Genomic DNA, 22,500 nt, shown 5'->3' with positions numbered 1-22,500 from the left:
CAGACTGCAAGGAGGGAGGAAACACCAGCAGACTGCAAGGAGGGAGGAAACACCAGCCGGCTGCAAGGAGGGAGGAAACACCAGCAGACTGCAAGATGGGAGGAAACACCAGCCGACTGCAAGGAGGGAGGAAGCACCAGCCGACTGCAAGGAGGGAGGAAGCACCAGCAGACTGCAAGGAGGGAGGAAACACAGGCAGACTGCAAGGTGGGAGGAAACACCAGCCGACTGCAAGGAGGGAGGAAACACCAGCCGGCTGCAAGGAGGGAGGAAACACAGGCAGACTGCAAGGTGGGAGGAAACACCAGCCGGCTGCAAGGAGGGAGGAAACACCAGCAGACTGCAAGGAGGGAGGAAACACCAGCAGACTGCAAGGAGGGAGGAAACACCAGCAGACTGCAAGGAGGGAGGAAACACCAGCAGACTGCAAGGAGGGAGGAAACACCAGCAGACTGCAAGGAGGGAGGAAACACCAGCAGACTGCAAGGAGGGAGGAAACACCAGCCGGCTGCAAGGAGGGAGGAAACACTGACCCGACCCCCGTCTGCTGCTGTCTCTCACACAGAAAGGGGGGGGGGGCAGTGTGCTGGCATTTTGGCACCAACAGACGTTCACAAACCCCTCAGGAGCCCAGAGATGAAGGAAAAGAGAGGGAAGAGGAGGAGGAGAAGGGGGAGGAGGAGGAGGTGGGGGGAGGAGGAGGAGGAAGAGGAAGGGGAGGAGAAGGAGGAGGGGGGGGAGGAGGAGGAGGAGGAGGAGGAAGAGGAACGGGAGGAGAAGGAGGAGGGGGGGGGGGAGGAGGAAGAAGAGGAAGAGGAAGGGGAGGAGAAGGAGGAGGGGGGAGAGGAGGAGGAGGAGGAGGAGGAGGAGGGGTTGCAGCGATGCCATTTTCACACAAGCAGCCTGTGGAGCGCGGCACTCAGGAGGCGGAGAACAAAACGAATGAAAGGAGGCCTCCACCTCCCCTCCCCCACGCCGAGGTCAGAGCTGCCTCTGCTCTCCATGTTGTCTGCAGCCGTCAGCCTCCAAGCGGCCGCAGGACGCCGTCACCGCACTGCAACGCCTCTCTGCTGCGTCCACAGCAGCTCACCTGTCACACACTACGTCTACACGGAGCCGGGGTTTTAGAGCACTGAGGACAGAGGACAGAGGACAGAGGACAGAGGATAGAGGACAGAGGACAGAGGACAGAGGATAGAGGACAGAGGACAGAGGACAGAGGACAGAGGACAGAGGACAGAGGATAGAGGACAGAGGACAGAGGACTCTGTTGTTTCCTCCTCTTGTGGACGGCCAAACTCACACGTTTTACAACAATGGCGTCGACCTCCACGTTGGCTCCCTGTCTGGTTCTTAGCACTCACCAGCTGTCATTGCTGGTTCTGATGTCGACAAAGATGTTTCCAAACAAACAAAAACAGCCTCGACTATCCATCGACCAGCAGTTACCGTCCCGTTACCACAAGGTTGCTGGTTCCATCCCCAGTCCCTCCATAGTTCACACGTCAAACTGTCTCTGAGCCCGACACCTAACTCCCAGCTGCTCCCGGGCTCCTCTCAGGCAGCACAGTGCTGCTTCACCTGGACGGGTCCACAGCGGAGAAGAACTTCCCCAAAGGGATTAATGAAGTGCATGTTTATGTATTATTTTGTATGAAAGACTTATTGTACACGTCATGTTTCTGTTCTGAACAAGACATCAGTGGATGAGCCTCAATACACAACACCCTGTAGGTCCGTGCTACACAACACCCTGTAGGTCCGTGCTACACAACACCCTGTAGGTCCGTGCTACACAACACCCTGTAGGTCCGTGCTACACAACACCCTGTAGGTCCGTGCTACACAACACCCTGTAGGTCCATGCTACACAACACCCTGTAGGTCCGTGCTACACCACACCCTGTAGGTCCGTGCTACACAACACCCTGTAGGTCCGTGCTACACAACACCCTGTAGGTCCGTGCTACACAACACCCTGTAGGTCCGTGCTACACAACACCCTGTAGGTCCGTGCTACACAACACCCTGTAGGTCCGTGCTACACAACATCCTGTTTGTTCTAGAATGGATGAGCCTCAGCAGAACTCCAGGTTGGTTCTGACATGTTGTTCAAAGCCTCGTCTCACAAACTATCAACAACAAGAACACACAACAACAACATGGCAGCTTTCAGGGGGCCAGACAGAGTTCTATCAGCCTGAGGAAAGAAAGGAGGAAGAGGAGGAGGAGGAGGAGGAGGAGGAAGTGTTGGGAAAGATGTGAGGAGGAGGAGGTGAAGGGGAAAGGTGTGATGAGGAAGAGGATCTGTAAAGTGGAGAGACAGTTGTGTTGCTGCTGCTGACAGGATGAAGCTCACAAACACTCAGATTAAAGAAGACTTCAGCAGAAAGAGGAGGAGAGGAGAGGAGAAGAAGAAGAGGAGTAGAAGAGGAGAAGAAGAAGAGGAGAGGAGGAGAAGAAGAGGAGAAGAAGAGGAGGAGAGGAGGAGAAGAGGAGGAGAAGAAGAGGAGAAAAAGAGGAGAGGAGAGGAGAAGAAGAGGAGAAGAAGAGGAGGAGAGGAGGAGAGGAGAGGAGAAGAAGAAGAGGAGTAGAAGAGGAGAAGAAGAAGAGGAGAGGAGGAGAAGAAGAGGAGGAGAAGAGGAGGAGAAGAAGAAGAGAAGAAGAGGAGGAGAGGAGGAGAGGAGAGGAGAAGAAGAGGAGAAGAAGAGGAGGAGAAGAAGAGGAGAAGAAGAAGAGGAGGAGAGGAGGAGAGGAGAGGAGGAGAGGAGAGGAGAAGAAGAGGAGAAGAAGAGGAGAAGAAGCCCTCCCTGACTGCTCGGACCTCGTGACGCAGTCTGCCTCTCCAGACGCGCACGCTGCGTCCTATGGAGGCTTCGTGCACGCTGCGTTCATGAATGATCATTGGCCAATTTAGATGTTGTCTGCAGCAACACACACACGCACGCACGCACACACACACACACACACACACACACACACACACACACACACACACACACACACACACACACACACATCCTGCTGTCGTCCCGCAGTAAACGGGCCATTGTGTTGAGGCCTCGTCCTGATGCTCATCAGAAGGCAGATGCACCTGCAGCAGTGAAGCTACAGCAGTTATTAACGGTAATGAACGGTAATGAGCGGTAATGAACGGTAATGAACGGTTATGAACGTTCATGAACGTCTCCATGACTCCGAGCAGCTTCCACCGCGAGGAGAACACGATGACAACCGTAGACACGGCGGTCCGGTCCGGTCCGGAGCCCCGCAGCTCCGCACGCGAGGCTCTCGCGCCAGATGTTCACGCTCGGTCCGGCTCGCCTACCTTCCTCACGCGGTCTGTGGATCCCGGTTCCCCGCGTTCACACCTCGCTCCGCCCGCGGCGCTCAGCCGGCCATGCTGCAGGGGATCCCGGGGAAAGCTCCGAGTCCGCAGGCTGCTCCTCTCCAGCAGAGCCGCTCCGACCGACCGACCGACCGACCGACCGACTGCCGCTCCGATGCGCGCGCTCTGTGCGCAACAACTACTGCTGTTGCGCGCGGTCACGAAGTGGCGGGGTCGCGCGCATTGGTGCGCGTAACAGCGACACTTACCGGAGACTCTGCGCAATGTCACCCTCGCGCTGCGGTTTTAATTCAGGTGGACTTAATAAATACTTCTTTCATTAAATACTTCTTTCATTAAATACTTCTTTCAATAAATACTTCTTTCATTAAATAATTCTTTCATTAAATACTTCTTTCAATAAATACTTCTTTCATTAAATACTTCTTTCATTAAATACTTCTTTCATTGACGTGTCGCGCGCACTCACGTGTTTACAGAGCAGCGTGCACGTTACAGGTTACAGGAAAGCAATGATAGGATAGAGGGGTTATGTTTCATATGTTTAACATGTTCAATATGTTTAATTTGCATACAATACAGACACACATGACAGTCACCACATGTATGTTCAGGTTTACACAGACTCGTCAAAAAGGTCAAACAAGGAATAGCAGTTGGATATATATAATTAAAATGTTTCTTTTATAAAGCTAAGTTTGATGTGTTTAAAGCTCTAGTTGTCCAGTTTATTTGTCAGGCTGATGAGGAATGAAGGAAGGAAGGAAGGAAGGAAGGAAGGAAGGAAGGAAGGAAGGAAGGAAGGAAGGAATGAGGGCGTCAGACAGATGGTCTTGAACTTCAACTTTCACTAATGACTTTCGATGTCTTTTATTCATAAACCAAGGTAAGAACTCGGGCTTCTTGGGGTTGTGCTAAAGCGTTTGTTTATTAGTTAAATATGAATATGATTAATATCCTCATCAACATTTTCCAATGAGGATTCATAAACAGCTCCGTGAGCAACTCTGATCTTTAACTGGAGCCGCTGGAGAACGGGGTGAAGTGACGTGAAGGCCTTTCAACCTCATCTTTGTCTCCACTGTCATTATTTTCAGTAATTGGTGCAGAAAGCTCAGAGTTTGCTCTTCGGCTTCGTGCTGGACGTCGCTGCTCGTGAAGCCTCAACACTGCAGAGCTGCAGCCTCTCTGAGTCTGAGGATGATCGCTAGTGAAGCTTTTCTCTCCTCGTTTGTCGTGCAGAAGGATGTTGAAGGTGCTGCTGTGCACAGCGGAGCCGGCTCTGCTGGCCTGGACACAAAGCTGTTTTATAAATTCATTCTACATGCATTACAACTATTTCCCTTTTTGCTCATGTTGTCCTGTCACAGCTCCTGTGTTCCTCTGCTGCTCTGCTTCAGCCTGCGGCTGCTAAGGAGAGCTCTCGTCCAATCAGGTTTCACCTCCAAGTCCCAACCAACATGGTGCTGACGAGGAGCAGTGTGTGTGTGTGTGTGTGTGTGTGTGTGTGTGTGTGTGTGTGTGTGTGTGTGTGTGTGTGTGTGCACGCGCACAAAGAAACAAAGCAAACAGTTAAGGGAAAACAACGGCGTCAATGCAGCGACTCACCGGATGTCAGGCTGCCAAACCCAGAAGGTGTTTCATAGCCAGGCTTACCGGCTCAGGTGAGACTCATCCAGACTGACGATGCTCAGTCACACCTGCAACAGAAGCAACACAGTGACACCTAGTGTCTGGGAGGAGAGTCACAGTCTCTCTGGAAGAAGACCGGTCCAAGGCCCTCTAAGTGACCTTTGCAGATTAAAGTTAGTGGACGTTCTCGTTGATTGTCATAGTCTTCAACCAATCAGATCTTTAGTGTGACTTACAGGCTGTAAGGACGTCAGCATTAACATGCGCTGTGATTGGTCAGCAACAGCTGCTCCAAGAGCGCGGAGAAGCCAGCGGAGGGAAGCGTTGGTGCTCGGTACCAGAACCGCGGCCGGCGGTGAAGAAGAAAGGCCTGCTGGTCTTCTGTCTCTCCTCCAGCAGAACCGCCTGCTGGAGGAGAGCAAAGGTGAACGTGACGGCGTGATGTTTGAGGTTCACTTGTTTTGGTGTCAATCCCAATATTGACTTAAGACCCTCAATTTTAAAACAATCAATTTAATTTACACATTTCCGACATAAACTGAGCTTTAGATCACAGCGGCCGCTGAGGGAAACGCAAACGTGCCGCTTGAGAAAAATGAAACGTTGAAGCTCTCGTGAAGAAGAACCGTCAGCAGCTGTTGAGATCTTTCAGGATCAGAGGACTAACAGGCTGATGGATCAAAACATTCTAATTTACACAGAGAAAATGAAACGTGTGCACAAAGTATTGAGTTACTTTGCGATGTCCCGAACATGCAGGAAGACGCTCCTCCAGTGTCCCGTCAGTCTTTCTTTACTGCAGCTCTTTCTGCAGAGTTCTTCCTCTCGGAGGCTTTTCACAAGACAACCACAACCACGGAGTTTTAAAATTATTTTAATATCATTTCACAGCCGCGACATCGTTGGAGCGACATCAAAGAGATGAACTGAAGCTCAGAGCATCTGGAAGTGTTCATACGCAAAGAAAACAAAGAAAAGAAGGGAAAAAAACAACCACAAAATCGTAATTGTCTTATTTGCCTGACAGTTTTAGTAATAACCTACATTTCCCAGCATGCCTTATGTTCCCATTCTGCAGCTGGTTAATATGGTTATCAATGTGTCCACACGGTAGACTGTTAGTTTTGCCTTTGCTTTGCATTCTGGGAGAACAATTGGCTCCTCCCTCTTTCACAGAGAAGACAAACAGCAACACGTTGCAGCAACCGGAGAGAGAAACTCTGCACAACGTGATCGCTTTGCCTCCATTAAAAGAAGTAAAACCCGTCACCACGAGAACTCTCTGGCCCATGAAGGACGATGTGACCGACCTCTGACTCAGAGTCCAGGAGACGCTTCAGCTTCTTGAGCAAACTGCAGGAAAAGTGAATGAAATCAAGTGGAAGTGGCTGAACTCTTGAGGAGCAAGTTGCATAAACATAAACTGAGAAAACATCTGAGGAAAGAGAAGCAACAAGAACATGTTGAAGGATGAAAGTAACAAATACTGAATAAAGACCTTAAATTAAATCACAGAGTCACTGTTGTTCCTCTTGCAGTGCAACACACACACACACACACACTCCGATCAAACAGTGTGTCCTCCTCTGTGTTGTCGTGTGTTGTCTTGTCCTCTGTGTGTTGTGTCCTCTGTGTTGTGTTGTTGTGTCCTGTGTGTTGTGTTGTCGTGTTCTCTGTGTTGTTGTGTGTTGTCTTGACATGCAGCTCAATCCTCTACTTTAGTGTCAGCAGCGTGTTTCCTTCTTATTTCTTGTTTCCTGCAGCACTTCACTGCTTCTGGGAAACACTAAACACTTTTCTTTTTAAGACGGATATTTTTCTGTGGAGAATTTTAGATTTGCAGCCGATAAAAATGCACGAGGCTCCGAGAATAAAAGCCGTGAGAAACACAATGAACACTGAAGGATTCTTTATATTTGAGTGTTTCTGTCTCTGCATGAACGGATGAGGAACCCACATGAAGCCGCAGCGTGCACATGAGGAGTGTTGAGCGTCTACATCTCTACTGCTATGAATTCATGAAGAACTCTAACATGGAGGAGACTTCATCTGTATGTTTGTTAGATATTGAATATCTCATGTTCAGGGTTGAGCTGGAACACGACAGTGACCCCCTCCTCTTCTTCCTGGTCCTCCATCCTGAAGCTGGGTTCATGTTGAAGGGACACGCCCACGTTTAAAAGAACAGAACTTGTTCTCTGATGGATCATCTTCACATGTGCTGCGGTTTCTTCTTCTTGTTGGCTGAGACGTCTCAAAGTCTCCACACGCTCAGCGGCCGGAGGAAGAGGAGCGTTACAGAGGAAGCACGAGCTGTCTGAGTGCTAGAACAGTTCAACAAGGACCGTGTGTGTTCGGGCCAATGTAGATGCTTTCTGGGGAACACAATAATAACATGAGGAGGAAAAACCTCAGTCTAACTTCACCAGAGACCTGTTTTCATCGCGTGGAGCATGTGACGGCACGGTGACGGCACGGTGACGGCACGGTGACGGCACGGTGACGGCACGGTGACGGCACGGTGACGGCTGTGCATGGTGTGGTCGTTCCAGATGAACAGAACAAAGCTCAGCTCCTCTCAGGGAGACGTGTTGAAGCGCTTTGAGTGGACAGAAGACCAGAAAGACCAGAAAGTCTGCATGCTTGTGATAACAAGGGGGTTCTGGGATAAAACAGACAGTATTATTATGTATAGATATTATTAGAGACAGTATTTCACACTGTGATTGTTATTTCATTAGGTACACAAGCAGCGGCCAACAGCTTTTTTTGATTTTCTCATAAAAATATCACTTTAATCTTGGGACTCCGTGGTGTTTCATGACAGGATGGGTTGGGTACTTATGATGTGTTTACTATCAGTCCTAAAGACACAGACAGACTCAATGTCGGGGTGAGTTTCTCTCGTTTCTTACAGCGTGCAACAAGGCTTCATGTTCGGAGGGAAACTCTTTCCATCGTTCTGACTCAGTGTTCAAAGTGTTTGTAGAGCATCGGCTCACTCGTCCTGTGTGGCGGTTCATCTCCTCGGTTCAGACGCCGTTAGGCTCAATAAATAGTTAGCGGTGTGATCATTTCCCAACACACAAAAGAGGCGCGTCCGGACAATAGTTGTTTACCTGTTGACAAACAATACAAGAAAAAAAAAAAGAAATACCAGCATCTAAAAAAGAGGCTGGTCATGTTCCAACGTTCTCAGACACAAAGTGTGACAAACAAACAAAAGTCATAGAGCAGCATGCTGTTGACAGTGTGTACACACACAAACACACACACACTCAGACATATGTACACACACACACAATTTGGCAAAAATACTCCTCGGTAGTGTTTCTGTGCTCAACCTCGATGGCAGTTTTCCCTCGCAGCTTCTTTTGTTCCTCTTTTGCATTCCTAGTTCAAAAATAAGACAAATAGAAGAGGACGTTTGCAAAATGGCGGCCGCAAGACGGCAGCTGTGGCATTAAGTGAAAGCGAAGGATTGATATCAGCTCGTCCTCCTCGCGGCTCTGCGTCGTTGACAAAGTAAGGCAGGAAGTATTTCATTGGGTTTTGTCTTTTCTTTTCCTCTGAGCCGCCTCTAGAGGGCAGTGCAGACTCGCTGCTCGTAACACACACACACACACACACACACACACACACACACACACACACACACACACACACACACACACACACACACACACACACACACACACACACACACACACACACACACACTCTTTTTGTTTGAAAAGGCTCCTCCTACTTCTCCTCCTCCTCCTCCTCCTCCTTTTGTTGCTTCTCCTCTCGCAAGGTTTTTAAGCACCGGTTAGCAGGCCAGGAGGAAAGTGTTCCTCCTTCCCTCCTTCCCTCCTTCCCTCGCTGCCTAGGCCATGTAGATGAAGGTGTTGATGTCCGCCTCCTCCCTCTTTATGTACTTGTGTTCGATGAGCCACTCGATCTGCTCCTTGATCATCTTCTTCTGAGGCAGGAACATGTTCTTGAGGATCTCCACCAGCTCCGTCTGCAGCTGGGCGTTGCTGATCCTCTTCCTCATCTTCATGATCTGGATGATGGCCTCCTGATGAGAAACACAGGAAGCATCGTGTTAGACCCTTCAGGTGGATGACCCAGCTCACCCCTCCTGTCCTGCTCCTTCGTACTGGCTCACAGCTCCGTCTACACGTCTTCCTCCCTCTGAAGCGACACCGTGTCGCTCGCGAGCCTCCATCACAGCGCCGACGTCACAGTTTACAAAGAAAGCAGGACGGAAGTTCTCGTAGCGCTGCTGACGATCTCATGAGGATTTGTTCCTGATGGCCAGAAAACCACTGACCTGGAAACTGTGTGCTGTGTAACCTGCAGGCTGTGTGGTGTGTAACCTGCAGGCTGTGTGGTGTGTAACCTGCAGGCTGTGTGGTGTGTAACCTGCAGGCTGTGTGGTGTGTAACCTGCAGGCTGTGTGGTGTGTAACCTGCAGGCTGTGTGGTGTGTAACCTGCAGGCTGTGTGGTGTGTAACCTGCAGGCTGTGTGGTGTGTAACCTGCAGGCTGTGTGGTGTGTAACCTGCAGGCTGTGTGGTGTGTAACCTGCAGGCTGTGTGGTGTGTGGTGTGTAACCTGCAGGCTGTGTGGTGTGTAACCTGCAGGCTGTGTGGTGTGTGGTGTGTAACCTGCAGGCTGTGTGGTGTGTGGTGTGTAACCTGCAGGCTGTGTGGTGTGTGGTGTGTAACCTGCAGGCTGTGTGGTGTGTGGTGTGTAACCTGCAGGCTGTGTGGTGTGTAACCTGCAGGCTGTGTGGTGTGTGGTGTGTAACCTGCAGGCTGTGTGGTGTGTAACCTGCAGGCTGTGTGGTGTGTAACCTGCAGGCTGTGTGGTGTGTAACCTGCAGGCTGTGTGGTGTGTGGTGTGTAACCTGCAGGCTGTGTGGTGTGTAACCTGCAGGCTGTGTGGTGACCAGCGATCTAAAGAAAAGGTCAAGAGAAGAACATGACGTTCTCACCTGAGTCCTGAGTATTCTGAGCTGAACGATTCCTTCGTTCTCCTCCTCCCTCATTCGCTCAGTGGTCAGCTGCAGGCGACCAATCAGATTGATCTTTCCCCGCTTCTGGACTTTGGAGTTTTTGCTGAGGAAAAAAAATACACACATTGTTCTGGTTAACACAATGCATAGTTCCTTTATTTGGTCATACGAATACACACATTTACTGCATGATTATCATTGTATATTTAATTCTACATTATGAAGGCTTTCTGTGTAGTTGTCTCTTTCTCAAAGCACAACCTACATGAGGGAGAAGTCCTGGTTGACGTAGAACAAAGTGCTGTCGGTGAAGTCTTTGGGCGAGCTCACGGCGGGGTCGTAAGACAACACCTGCTTCTTCAGCTTGGGGAAGGCCACGAGAGACTGCAGAGAGAGGCATCATCAGACACGCCACCTGTGTGTGTGTGTGTGTGTGTGTGTGTGTACAGTCACCTTGTGCCTCTAGAAACCAGCAAACAACTACATCCTGCATACACTGTAAGAGGTGCAAAACATTCCTCTGACCCAGAGTGTGCGGCGCAGCTCGGCGTCCGGCAGCTCCGTGGCCAGCTTCAGGTTCTCAAAGCTGATCCTCTCTCTGGGTCTCTGGTTCCAGGCGAACAGCACGGCCAGCTGGAAGGTCGTGACCTCCAGGTCGTAGTGCCCCGCCTCGTTCTTAAAGGTGATCTGGGTCGAGGGAGGAGAAGGAAGACAAGGTGAGGAGCAGAGGGAGCGCCCCAGGACACAATATGAGGCATATAAACTGCTTGTATTGAACGCAGGACCCCAGCGGCCTCTGCGGCTCACTCACGATGCCGTTGGACATGAGGTGGTGCCAGTGCAGTTTGCGTCCGCTGTGATTCCTCTTGTAGAAGTCTTCCACCTCGGGGATCAGGTCCTCCAGCTCCGTGGGCAGCGACACGAAGACCTTCTCGCTGCTCCGCGACCACGCTCCAGCGTTCAGGATCTTGATGTTCACGCTGTCCGCTAGAGGGAACACCGTTATTCTCAGACGGACAGTCTGTTGTGAGCAGACTCTGCTCTCAAAAGAAGTCTGTAGAAACTCAACAAGCAGGGCACGCTTTAGGGCGGGGCTTCCTGTGATTGACGGGTCGCTGCCACTACTGGAGCAAATACAAAGTCTCTATGTCACTCCTCTTTACACATTTGGCAACGTCTGTACATCGTTTGTAAAAAACCTAAACATGTGCGGTGGTGAATGAAGATGGAGACTCGAGGCTTCAGAAGAGCGTCCAGAAACCCGTAGACGGCGTCATGATGACCATTTTTTTGTCCTCGTCTCATATTAGACAAGTTTGAGGAAGATTTCCACAACTCGTGTTGTCTTCGCCTGCTAATCCTCTTTTTAATGCAGTCAGTTACTCTGCAACGTCATTCTACAACAAAACCTGAACAGCTGATCTCAGCCTGAAGGAGCAGGGACTGTACCAGGTCTGTTTCTCTCAGTGACTCAAGAAGACGAGGAGGTTTCTCTGCTTCTCTTTGCTTCTGTGTACAGAGAGAGTGGACTGAAGCGTGTGTGTCTGTGTGTTACCTGGCAGCGCCAGCCGGTTGTGTTTGTGCATCTCTTTGAAGACCTGGTTAAGGTCCTCTGAGACCTTGATGTCCTGGAACATCCTGGCCAGCTTGTTGACATAATCTGCAGGCATCCCCACCTCCTGCAGCCAGAGGACAAGAAAGAAGAGGACAAACGTCTTCACTGTGCAGCGCTTTCTCTTTTCAAACCATCACTTCTAAACGCGAGGTCACACTTCTGGTCTCATTGACATACTGATTGACCAGATATTTCCACATATTGTTAATGTTCTGCTGTTTCAAACCCAACATGTCAGCTCCAGGTCAGGAAGTGGTTTGTAAAACCCTGATGTTTACTTATTCCACAGAGCTCAGCAGCGTTTTAGTGCCGAGTCGCTGCTCTAGCATGAGAGCTTCTGACAAAGACTTTAAAGAACGGCATCACTCACTCTCAGCCACTCCACCATGTTCTCTTCTATCTCACTGTCGGCCGAAATGTCCAGAATGAGACGCCTGGTCAGGTGAGCTTTGTGGTAACGCATGAACACGTCTTTATTCTGGACGTACTTCAACACCAGGAGCTGCGAGGAGAGATCATGTAACCGTTAACAGAGTTAGCGCTAAAGGGCCTGCTGGCCACCAGAAGGACACGCACCACTTCCTTCAGCTTGAGCTCGATCTCCTCCGAGGTCAGCTTCTTGCTCAGAGCCGTCTTCCTCAGCAGCATGTCGCAGTAGTTAGCCAGCAGCTCAGGACACTTTGACTCGGGCTGAGTCTTCATACCCACACTGTGTGGATGGATGGATGGATGGATGGATGGATGGATGGATGCACGCGCGCACACACACACACACACACACACACACACACACACACACACACACACACACACACACACACACACACACACACACACACACACACACACACACACACACACACACACACACACAAGTTTTTAATCAAACAGAAAAGACATTCCTACAAAGACGTTTTGGACAAAGATGCACTACACTCACCCTTTCTGTTTCAAAGGAAGCTCCAGTTTGAAGATTGTGGCGTCGTTGACCACAGCTTTGTACGCCTGCAGGGTTACACACAGGAAACACAACATGTAGGAGGGTTACACACAGGAAACACAACATGTAGGAGGGTTACACACAGGAAACACAACATGTAGGAGGGTTACACACAGGAAACACAACATGTAGGAGGGTTACACACAGGAAACACAACATGTAGGAGGGTTACACACAGGAAACACAACATGTAGGAGGGTTACACACAGGAAACACAACATGTAGGAGGGTTACACACAGGAAACACAACATGTAGGAGGGTTACACACAGGAAACACAACATGTAGGAGGGTTACACACAGGAAACACAACATGTAGGAGGGTTACACACAGGAAACACAACATGTAGGAGGGTTACACACAGGAAACACAACATGTAGGAGGGTTACACACAGGAAACACAACATGTAGGAGGGTTACACACAGGAAACACAACATGTAGGAGCGTAACACACAGGAAACACAACATGTAGGAGGGTTACACACAGGATTACATATATCATTCAGTTAATTATGCTTTAGATGAATCTATTATTCATTTAGTCTCGAGGAGAAAATAGTGACATCAGTTGCTCCTCCTTGAAGTTCCTGTGAACCTGAACGACGTCCCGACGCTCAAAGGTCTGAACTCAGTCTGCTCGTTGTGAGCCTCTCAGTCAACAACACGGCGGGACAGGAAGCTGATGGTTCCATTCGATGTGACAACAACCTACCGGGGCGTGAATGGAAAGCATGACTTTGTTGTGCGGTCGCGTCGTGGCGACGTAGGAAACCTCTGTAGTCAGGTCATGACTCTACAGAGAGTCAGGTCATGACTCTACAGAGAGTCATGACCTGACTCTCTGTAGAGTCATGACCTGACTCTCTGTAGAGTCATGACCTGACTCTCTGTAGAGTCATGACCTGACTCTCTGTAGAGTCATGACCTGACTCTCTGTAGAGTCATGACCTGACTCTCTGTAGAGTCATGACCTGACTCTCTGTAGAGTCATGACCTGACTCTCTGTAGAGTCATGACCTGACTCTCTGTAGAGTCATGACCTGACTCTCTGTAGAGTCATGACCTGACTCTCTGTAGAGTCAGGTCATGACTCTACAGAGAGTCATGACCTGACTCTCTGTAGAGTCAGGTCATGACTCTCTGTAGAGTCATGACCTGACTCTCTGTAGAGTCATGACCTGACTCTCTGTAGAGTCATGACCTGACTCTCTGTAGAGTCAGGTCATGACTCTACAGAGAGTCAGGTCATGACTCTACAGAGAGTCATGACCTGACTCTCTGTAGAGTCATGACCTGACTCTCTGTAGAGTCATGACCTGACTCTACAGAGAGGCCATGGCTGTGACACGGGGATGAAGCGGTTACGCCGCTGGCTCCGTTCTCTCTGAAAACACAGTTTGAAAGCAGATGGAACGACCTCCACAGCCTCCGGCGCAGAGCAGCGGTCACCGCTGAAGACAGACCTTATCTCTGGCTGTGAGGAAGCGCGGGTCGTCCTGGAAGGCGTCCTTCACCAGCTGACTGAAGCGGTTAAACAAAGTCAGCAGCTGCTCCACGTACTTCTCAGAGTCCTGCACAAACACAAACATCTGTTGTAACAGCTGCCCTCCAACATCAACTTCATCTGGTTTACTGCACCTGGTAAACGCTTCACTTTGACCTCTGGATTAAATCAAACTGCTGCTCCAGAACTCAACGACGACTTCCTGCTCTGAACAAATCTACTGAACATCATGTGTTCCTGTTGTGAACAACAGTGATTTATATTATATTTATGAGATGGCTCCACTAGCCCTAACCCTATCTCAACCTTTGATGATTCAAGACTTTTCTTTTATGACTTTTTTTAAATTTATTTTTATCAAACACCAACAAAATACCTCTTTATGAATAAAGGAAACCTTTGGGTTTAATCCTCCGATGTCTGTATGTATACGGTCACGTTCCCTTTATGTTTTACTTCCTGTGTGACACCTTTATATCATTTCACTTCCTGTTTTACTTCCTGTGTGACGGTCAGGTGACCAACTAGATGGAAACAGCTGATCGATGTGGCAAAGAACTTTCTGTTTTCCTTCCTTTTATCACAAATCTATTTGTTTGTGTTACACATGTTACATTTCATTTTCTACTCTATGTTATGTGTGAGTTACTTGACTGATTGTATTCATGTTCCTTGATGATTGTTTAAGGAGTCTGGGATGTGAGGACTGGAGCCGATGACTGCTTCTCTGTAACTGACGACAAACGACCTGAAACTGAGCAGCCGACTAATTGCTGAAGCGAGCGCTGGTTCACGTACAGATGTGATGGTCTCGGCGGCGGCCACCATGTCTGCCAGTCCAGCGTTGACGATGTGTTCCTCCAGGTTTTTCAGCATGGGCTCCATCCCGCTGGGCACTTTGTCCATCAGTGAAAACATGAGCTGCAGCTCTGTTCAGGTGATGGAGTCACACACAGGACATGAACAGCAGGGAGGAGAATAACAACTCAGCCCTGCTTCCAAGCTTTCAAGTTGGATTAGGATTATCTCTCGTAGGAATAGAGGATCCAAAGATGTCTTATATTTGCACTTTTTATTAGGCTTTTAATAAAACAACTATAACATCAAAAAGCTCCGTACTTACTGTCCGTCTCGTTTCGTTTGATCATCCCAGGACATTCGACCAGGATGGTCTCTTTGAACGATGTCACCAGAGCGTTCACACAACACTCCATCAGCTGGGGCAACACAGAAGCAGGGGCTCAGCTGTGACATGAACAGACACTAAAGCGTGAGGAGCATCTATTGTGCTGTTCTACGACCTCTATGACCAAAGAGCTCCTGAAAATACAGATACTTACTCAGGAGGACAAAACAAATGGAAACATGAGAGCACTGGAGCTTCAGGTTAAAACACTCACTGCTTGAACAGAAGTGCATTCACGACGCGTCTCGAGATATCGCAGCGCTCTCTTCTCCTCTTCTCGCAGCTTGGAGTCTGCCTGCAGAGAAACCAAACACAATCACAGATACTAAGAATCCAGTGAATACTAACACACAACTAAGACTCTGATGGACGGACACAAGGGAACGCCTTCCTCCTAACATCCGACCACCAAATGCAGCTTCAGTACAGTATAAGTAAGGATAAGTTTAGGAGATACGGCTGGATGGCGTTCTGCTGTGCAAAAGAATGAGTGTTTTCATTAATGATTCACCGTGATCTATCCTTGACTTGTGACTTTAATCAAGTTGGACATTTGTTCTATCCGTTAAAACAACTTACATCAAACAGCTGACTTGGTGGCAGGTGGCAGTTATATCTTAAACTAATGTGTAGGCACATGAACAGCCCTTCCCTCATCAAAGCATGTGTCAGCATTCTCTTCTACATGTCAAACAGACCCCATTCCTCATCATAACACGTGAACTAATCAGTAGCATTAGCATTGTAGCGTACATATTTCATGTAGTTCTGGACGCCGTTCTGTTGCAGATACGACGGCGCCTGCGTTCTGTAAAACCTCTCTGTGGAGTCCAGGTAGGCTTTCTCAAAGTTATCCCTGTAGATCTGCAGCTTGTCCTCGGGGTTGGAGCACAGGTTGACTGGTGGGAGAGAAGCAGACAACCTACTGTTAATGCAGCGCTCAGTTCCATCTCAGCCTTCATGTGACATCCCATCCAGAAGGTTCACAGAGGACTCGTTTCTGTCCGTCCTACCGTACGACTCTCGTACTCCGATCACGAGCTGGGAGTCAAAGGCCTCGCCCTGCCGCTCGGCGTGCACGAGCTTCATGGCGCTGTCCTGCAGGCGATTCTTAATGTTGGAAAAGATGGACTCGTTCCACGTGTCCAACATGAGCTGCCAAAAAAACAAGGGAAGGGCCGTAATAAATGTGTACATTTACTAATAACTTCCTCCATTTCCTGCCGTCCAAGAAGGGTTCTTAAAGGAAACGTCTTCCTCTGCTGCTCATTGAACTGTTTCTATCCCTCCGTTGCTCCTCACACGCCATCTCATCATCTTGTTGTTGCTCACCTTGCGCACGATGCTGTCCTCCATGTTTGTTTTCTTGTTGCTGCCTTGTTTGCCCATGAGCGTGATCTCCAACTGACAGAAGGGTTTGGGCAGGATGTCGCACTGGGTGAAGAACTTCCTCCACTCCACAATGTAGGCCTTCAGCAGCGCCGTGTCGTCCTGGTGGCTCAGCACCCGCTGCCAAGCAACAGATGCAAGCACAAGTTGTAAAAGTGACCAGGATGCTGATGCTGCGTAAAGTACCAATCAACATAAAGGGTTACATATGTGGAGTGAGCTTACTGGTGCTAGAAAGAAGCAACCAACTCGCACTCATGAACACCGACTTACAGCCTGCGCTTGTTTAATGAAGTCTAGGATGTCCTCTTTGAGAGCTTGGTGGATTTTGGCTGGTCCTTTGTCATCCCATAGACACACAGCATGAACATCTCTGGGGACAGACAGAGACTAATTAAAAGTTGGTTCAGTCAAACTGAGCACTTCAAACTCGCAGAAATATCTCTTGAAATGGGCCCCGTCTTTCCAGAGCGATTGGGAGAGTTGATAAGAGAATTCCTCTTCTCATCCTACTTCGGGCCAGAAGAGCTGCCGTCAACAAGGGCTGATACGTCAGTATGAGACATTTAATGCAATAATACTGTGATGAAATCCTGTATCCAGATATTCTTGTGATATTGAATTACCTTCGCCCTCTTACCAACATGCTCTTCTTCCTTTACCACATTACCACAGAAGTTGAGTCCATTATATTCATGAAGCCCGTTTGCCCCTGGGCTTTACAACCTGAACAGTATACGACACCCTCTGTACTAACGTACCCTTTAAGTGATTAGACGCTAAAGAAAACATAGTTATGAATACAACATATTTTACTCATGTTCACAGATCCCCCAAATCTAAATGTTCCACACTGTTCCTTTAAGTTTATGACACAATCCACCAACAGGCTTATGTAAAGCACAACACCTGTTGCTAAAAACTAAGCCTGCATGTGTGTGTGTTGCTGAAACGCACTGAAATAGTACGCTGTCATCTGTGAGTGGCTGTTGTTCAGAGTAAGGAAACTATTCTCAGAATCAGAGGCGCAGCAGCTGTACTGATCCTGCAGAGGAACTCGGTCTCCAACCAGACCGACGACAGGAAGGGTCGAGCAGAAAGCATCGCTTACGAGAACAAGTCGAACCACTGTTGCTTGGTGACGGCTTCCTGTCTGAGCAGCTTGAGGACGATGGGCCGCATCGAATCCCACTTGTCCTCAAACTGCAGGGAGCCCTTGTTCTGGAGGAGAGATATGGGATGGGTGGAGTGGGAGGAAGAAGAGGAAGGAGCCGAGAGAAAGAGAAGCGAGTCAGAGAAGAGCTGCAGAGAAACACAAAGATAAAGACTGAAGACATAACAAAAGCCGATGAGTAGAACAGCTTTCATTCGACGAGCTGGGTCACACAAAGGAAACCACAACATGTTGTTCATTATCCTGCTTGTCTTATTTGGGGGCGCTGGAGCCGATGCAAGCTGACATGGGGCGAAGGCCGGGTTGGCCTGGACAGGATGCCAGTTTATTCAGGGCTCTCAGAGACAGACAGGCATCAATGCCTAGAGACAATTTAGTCTCCAATTAACCGAGACCACATGTCTTTGGATTGTGAGAGGAAGCCGGAGAACCATCACTGCCACCAGGAGAACGTGAAATAACGTGTTTACTACACATCAACCTGTTCCAACGCTTCATTTAAGCCATTAAATACTTATTTTCACTGAAGTCTCCAGATCAGAGGCCATATTGTAATGCCTGCTTTATCACAAATCACATTGTAAACATATTTCCTTGCAGGTTTGCAACTGACAGCTATGTTCCCATTGACCAGAGGTCTAAACGTATGAGGGAACGGCCTCGGGATGAGAGACAAAGTGAAGGCACACCAGTGGAGAGCTGCTGACCACGAGGGAGCTGCAAAGGAAAATAGTCGCACACTCACACCATAATGCACTTAAAAAAAAGTACTAACATTTCAACACGACAGCGTAATAACCTGATGGTAAATGATTACATGTGTGTTTTGCTTTGCGGCTAAAAGTCTGTGACTATTTTCCTTTACACTTAAATAATCAACCTCGTCATGTGTTTTTAACAAATGTCTGAAAATAGTGAAAAATGTCCATCACAAGTTATTGGAGATATCAATACTAACCAAACAGTCAAGAATTAAGAAGATATTCAGTGTAGAACTACATCCCAGAGGAGCAGCATCAGTGTGCAGCTGCTGTCCATCCCCACTATGCAGTAAAGAGCTCAGTGCTGCAAGCTCAGTGCTGCAATGTTGCAGCTGCATTTTAATTAGTTGATCAACTGTTGGGTAGATAACCTATATTAATACTTCCAATCAAATCATTGATAATGATTTGTATTGTTAATCTGAATCAAAGTAGATACTTGCAGTGGAGTGAAAACGTACACTACTTTAGTGGAGGGTTAGTACACTACTTTAATGGAGGGTTAGTACACTACTTTAGTGGAGGGTTAGTACACTACTTTAATGGAGGGTTAGTACACTACTTTAATGGAGGGTTAGTACACTACTTTAATGGAGGGTTAGTACACTACTTTAGTGGAGGGTTAGTACACTACTTTAGTGGAGGGTTAGTACACTACTTTAGTGGAGGGTTAGTACACTACTTTAATGGAGGGTTAGTACACTACTTTAATGGAGGGTTAGTACACTACTTTAGTGGAGGGTTAGTACACTACTTTAGTGGAGGGTTAGTACACTACTTTAATGGAGGGTTAGTACACTACTTTAATGGAGGGTTAGTACACTACTTTAATGGAGGGTTAGTACACTACTTTAGTGGAGGGTTAGTACACTACTTTAATGGAGGGTTAGTACACTACTTTAGTGGAGGGTTAGTACACTACTTTAGTGGAGGGTTAGTACACTACTTTAGTGGAGGGTTAGTACACTACTTTAGTGGAGGGTTAGTACACTACTTTAGTGGAGGGTTAGTACACTAGGAGAGCTCAGCAGGACGGACAGGACCGTTCAGTTGAACGTAAAGGAGCAGAAAGGACCAGGAGCTCAACACTGTACGGTTCAGGTGCTTAAGTTACACTCCACTACTGAAATAGCGCCGCTGCTCCGGGACCCCGTGGCTCTCTGCCCACGGTCCCTGGAGCCGTTAACACGAGCCGCGCAGGTGAAGTGGAGGCCTGAGCTAGTGGCGCTAACGAGCCTCTCCTGCTAGCATACCAAGCTAGTGGCCAGTGACCAGCGGTTAACATACGCGGTCATAGTCACGTAGGACCTGGACGAGTACTTCAGAGAAAGCCCTGCCACGAACGGGTGGAGGTGATGTTCCACTGGGCCTTGTGACAGACGGTGTATTGTGTCATCTCGAGAAGAGCTTGGTTAGCTAGCTAGCGCAAGTAAAAGCGCTAAAGCAGGTCAGGGACACCGAGCCCAGCAGACCCGGTTCGGGGAAGCGGCGTCTCGTGTGGCCGCGACAGTCCGCTTCAGTCCCCGTGCCCTGCGCGGTGGGTTTGGGCTCGATACGGTTCTTGTTGAGCTGCGGCTCGTCGTCGCTGAAATGCGGGTAACGGCCCCGGTTCGTCGTCAATGACAGACGCAGACGTACCGGGATCCGGTGGCGGACGGGTTGAGCTTCGTTGGGGAACAGACTCTGACACAACACCGGACTTCAATAACGACAGCGGCGACAACTGTGACTTCAGGCGCACCTACTTGTGCACTTATTTCATACATTTACACTATTAGTGGAAACACATATATGCCACAATAGTGAATAAATGTACTAATAGTGTAAATGTATAAACACGAAGAGTTAAAATCTGTACACGAATGTGGGAAATACGATATATTCAAGTGCTTCTTACCTTTAACAAATTCGACGACGCCATGTTTCTTCAACTTATCGTCTCGTGGAATCTCGCGAGACGGGTGCTCCAGCTGGCTCGGGATGACGTCATGGATTGACGTCATCAGTGGTCGAAGAAGTACTCATCCTTGAGTGATCAATACGTAAAAGTCCTGCAATAAATATTTTTAAGTATACAGCTCGAGTAAAAAAGTAGAATATTTCCCTCTGAAGTTTTGCCGAGGAGCATAAAATGGAAATACTCAAGAAAAGTACCAGTACATTGTGCTTAGGTACATCACTTAAGTTAATGTTAATCAGTTTCCAACAATGGTATTTCAAGAAAAAAACAATGAGGAATATAGGTTGTAATCTCATTAGCAGAAAACAGATGACAGTGAAAATAGGAAGATGCAAAGTGATGACTGGTTTAATCTTTCATCATTAGTGCTTATCTTCTTATCAGTGCTGCTGGCTGTCTTTAATGCTTTACTCAGATCAGTGACAGAGCGATCTTTGCCCTCTGAGTCAGTCAATCATTCGGGGAAACGTCAGGAAGTTAAAAGCTTGTTGTCACCGTGGAAAAAGTCAGAAAGGATTCCACCATCACCAGAGCGGCAGCATGGCCACCAAGCAGTCCGAGGAGGACGATGCTCCCGTGGACGTGAGCGACGAGAGCCGAAGCTCTGGCCTGATGCTGAGGGTCAGGGAGGTCAAGGAGGTTTTCACCTGGTGAGTGGACACGGAGACGAGAGCAGGAGAGCGCATGTTCTTGTTACCTTTTGAACAGAGCGGGCAGTCTGAATGTAGAAGCATAATGTTGCATGCAATGCAAGTACACATGTAAAGTACTTTGAATTCTTACTTAGTAAATGTATTTGGTCGCTGTAACATTCTCAAGAATGTTTCAAGGAAAGAGGTTTAAAACCTGTTTCTCTCGCAGGCAGCTGGCCAAGACGCTGACCCTGGGTCAGGGTCTGGCTGTGCTCGTCTGTGGGACGGCCGTCAGCTCCCAGTACCTGGCCACGAGCTTCCACGTGAACACGCCCATGCTGCAGAGCCTGTTGAACTACGCCCTGCTGTGTTTCACCTACACACCCATGCTGCTCTGCAGAACAGGTAACCACACACACACACACACACACACACACACACACACACACACACACCCACACGTTGGGTCCTGATACCCGTATCACGAGAGGAATACTTTATTAAACAATTAGTAATACTACTAAATGTCTCTGTTTGACTTTTAGTGTTGTGTAATTGAAGCCATGACCCTATAAAGAAAGAGCAACTATGTCGTAAAGAACTTGAGTCTGTTTCATGCCAATTAATTATTCTGCTACAACTCAGCAGTGGCGGAAGAAGCACTCAAATCCTTTACTACAGTAATACCAGTTTATAAATACTCCATTTTAAAATGTTAGTTAAAGTAAAGAAGTATAATATACATGTAAGATTTAACTGGAGTTCTTCAATTCAAGTATTTCGAAATGAGCTCCATCTTGTGAAACTACTGTAAAATGTTCTGCACAGTACAATACCAGCAGCAGCAATAATGATCACATTTACACTCATGGATGTATTGTTCAAAGTGACGTGCACACAAGCAGAGCTTCAGCGTCTCTTCTCCGGCTTTTGAAACAAGTCGATGTCCGTACTGAAGTTCAGGGCGTTCCCCTTTAAAACGTAGGGGATGACAGTATTTTACAGATCCTGAGGAGGCGATGGTGGAAGTACCTCCTGCTGGCGCTGGTGGACGTGGAGGCCAACTACGCCGTGGTGAAGGCGTACCAATACACCACCATCACCAGTGTGCAGGTGAGCAGCTGCTGGTCGTGCAGACAAAGATCTGGGTTTGTTTTTTTAAACTTCAGCTTTATTTCTGCCTTTAAAAAGGTTGCTCTGATAAGAGAACAAAAACATATTTTATAATATTATTTTTGACGTTCACGAAATGTAATCTTTCAACTAACTTCAAATATAAAAACATGATGTATG

General features: G+C 48.2%; 3 protein-coding genes and 1 long non-coding RNA gene across 20 annotated transcripts in view; 1 reads left to right on the top strand and 3 right to left on the bottom strand.

Moving 5' to 3' along the window:
* Positions 1-3,480, bottom strand: part of fat3a (FAT atypical cadherin 3a) — a 72,086-nt gene extending 68,606 nt beyond the window's left edge. For all 7 annotated transcript variants that reach the window (XM_068585296.1, XM_068585298.1, XM_068585301.1 and 4 more), the window contains exon 1: positions 3,329-3,480. The gene's annotated coding sequence lies outside the window, so the exon portion shown is untranslated. The remainder of the gene's footprint in view (positions 1-3,328) is intronic.
* A 2,412-nt stretch (positions 3,481-5,892) lies between these two features.
* Positions 5,893-20,636, bottom strand: LOC137790614 (cullin-5-like). Of its 2 annotated transcripts, XM_068585007.1 has the most exons (19): positions 20,513-20,636; positions 17,792-17,901; positions 16,954-17,053; positions 16,624-16,800; positions 16,305-16,446; positions 16,045-16,190; positions 15,506-15,586; positions 15,229-15,322; positions 14,904-15,034; positions 14,065-14,172; positions 12,541-12,605; positions 12,177-12,309; positions 11,971-12,102; positions 11,541-11,664; positions 10,797-10,972; positions 10,511-10,672; positions 10,251-10,369; positions 9,965-10,088; positions 5,893-9,044 (listed from the first exon to the last, which is right to left on the bottom strand). In XM_068585007.1, exons 1-19 carry the CDS (start codon positions 20,534-20,536, stop codon positions 8,850-8,852), a joined length of 2,343 nt encoding a protein of 780 aa, XP_068441108.1. In that variant the 5' UTR covers positions 20,537-20,636; the 3' UTR covers positions 5,893-8,849. The 2 variants fall into 2 exon arrangements, with proteins under 2 accessions (XP_068441108.1, XP_068441109.1); XM_068585008.1 differs by lacking the exons at positions 5,893-9,044; positions 9,965-10,088 and having other exon boundaries at positions 10,271-10,369; positions 10,439-10,672.
* A 476-nt stretch (positions 20,637-21,112) lies between these two features.
* LOC137790767 (solute carrier family 35 member F2-like) overlaps positions 21,113-22,500 on the top strand; it is a 4,865-nt gene continuing 3,477 nt past the window's right edge. Inside the window, exons 1-3 of the mRNA XM_068585285.1 lie at positions 21,113-21,225; positions 21,437-21,612; positions 22,193-22,320. Of these exons, the coding sequence (XP_068441386.1) occupies positions 21,116-21,225; positions 21,437-21,612; positions 22,193-22,320 (414 nt within the window). The 5' untranslated portion in view covers positions 21,113-21,115. The remainder of the gene's footprint in view (positions 21,226-21,436; positions 21,613-22,192; positions 22,321-22,500) is intronic.
* Positions 21,675-22,500, bottom strand: part of LOC137790768 (uncharacterized) — a 26,535-nt gene continuing 25,709 nt past the window's right edge. For all 10 annotated transcript variants that reach the window (XR_011077948.1, XR_011077949.1, XR_011077955.1 and 7 more), the window contains one exon: positions 21,675-22,500. This exon is cut by the window's right edge. This is a non-coding gene — a long non-coding RNA (uncharacterized lncRNA).

The sequence above is a fragment of the Clinocottus analis genome, unplaced genomic scaffold (genome assembly GCF_023055335.1).
Source record: "Clinocottus analis isolate CAN_PGR_092001 unplaced genomic scaffold, fCliAna1.0.p SCAF_2, whole genome shotgun sequence".
In the NCBI taxonomy this organism is placed as follows: domain Eukaryota; kingdom Metazoa; phylum Chordata; class Actinopteri; order Perciformes; family Cottidae; genus Clinocottus; species Clinocottus analis.
This window is presented reverse-complemented; position numbering and strand designations above follow the sequence as displayed.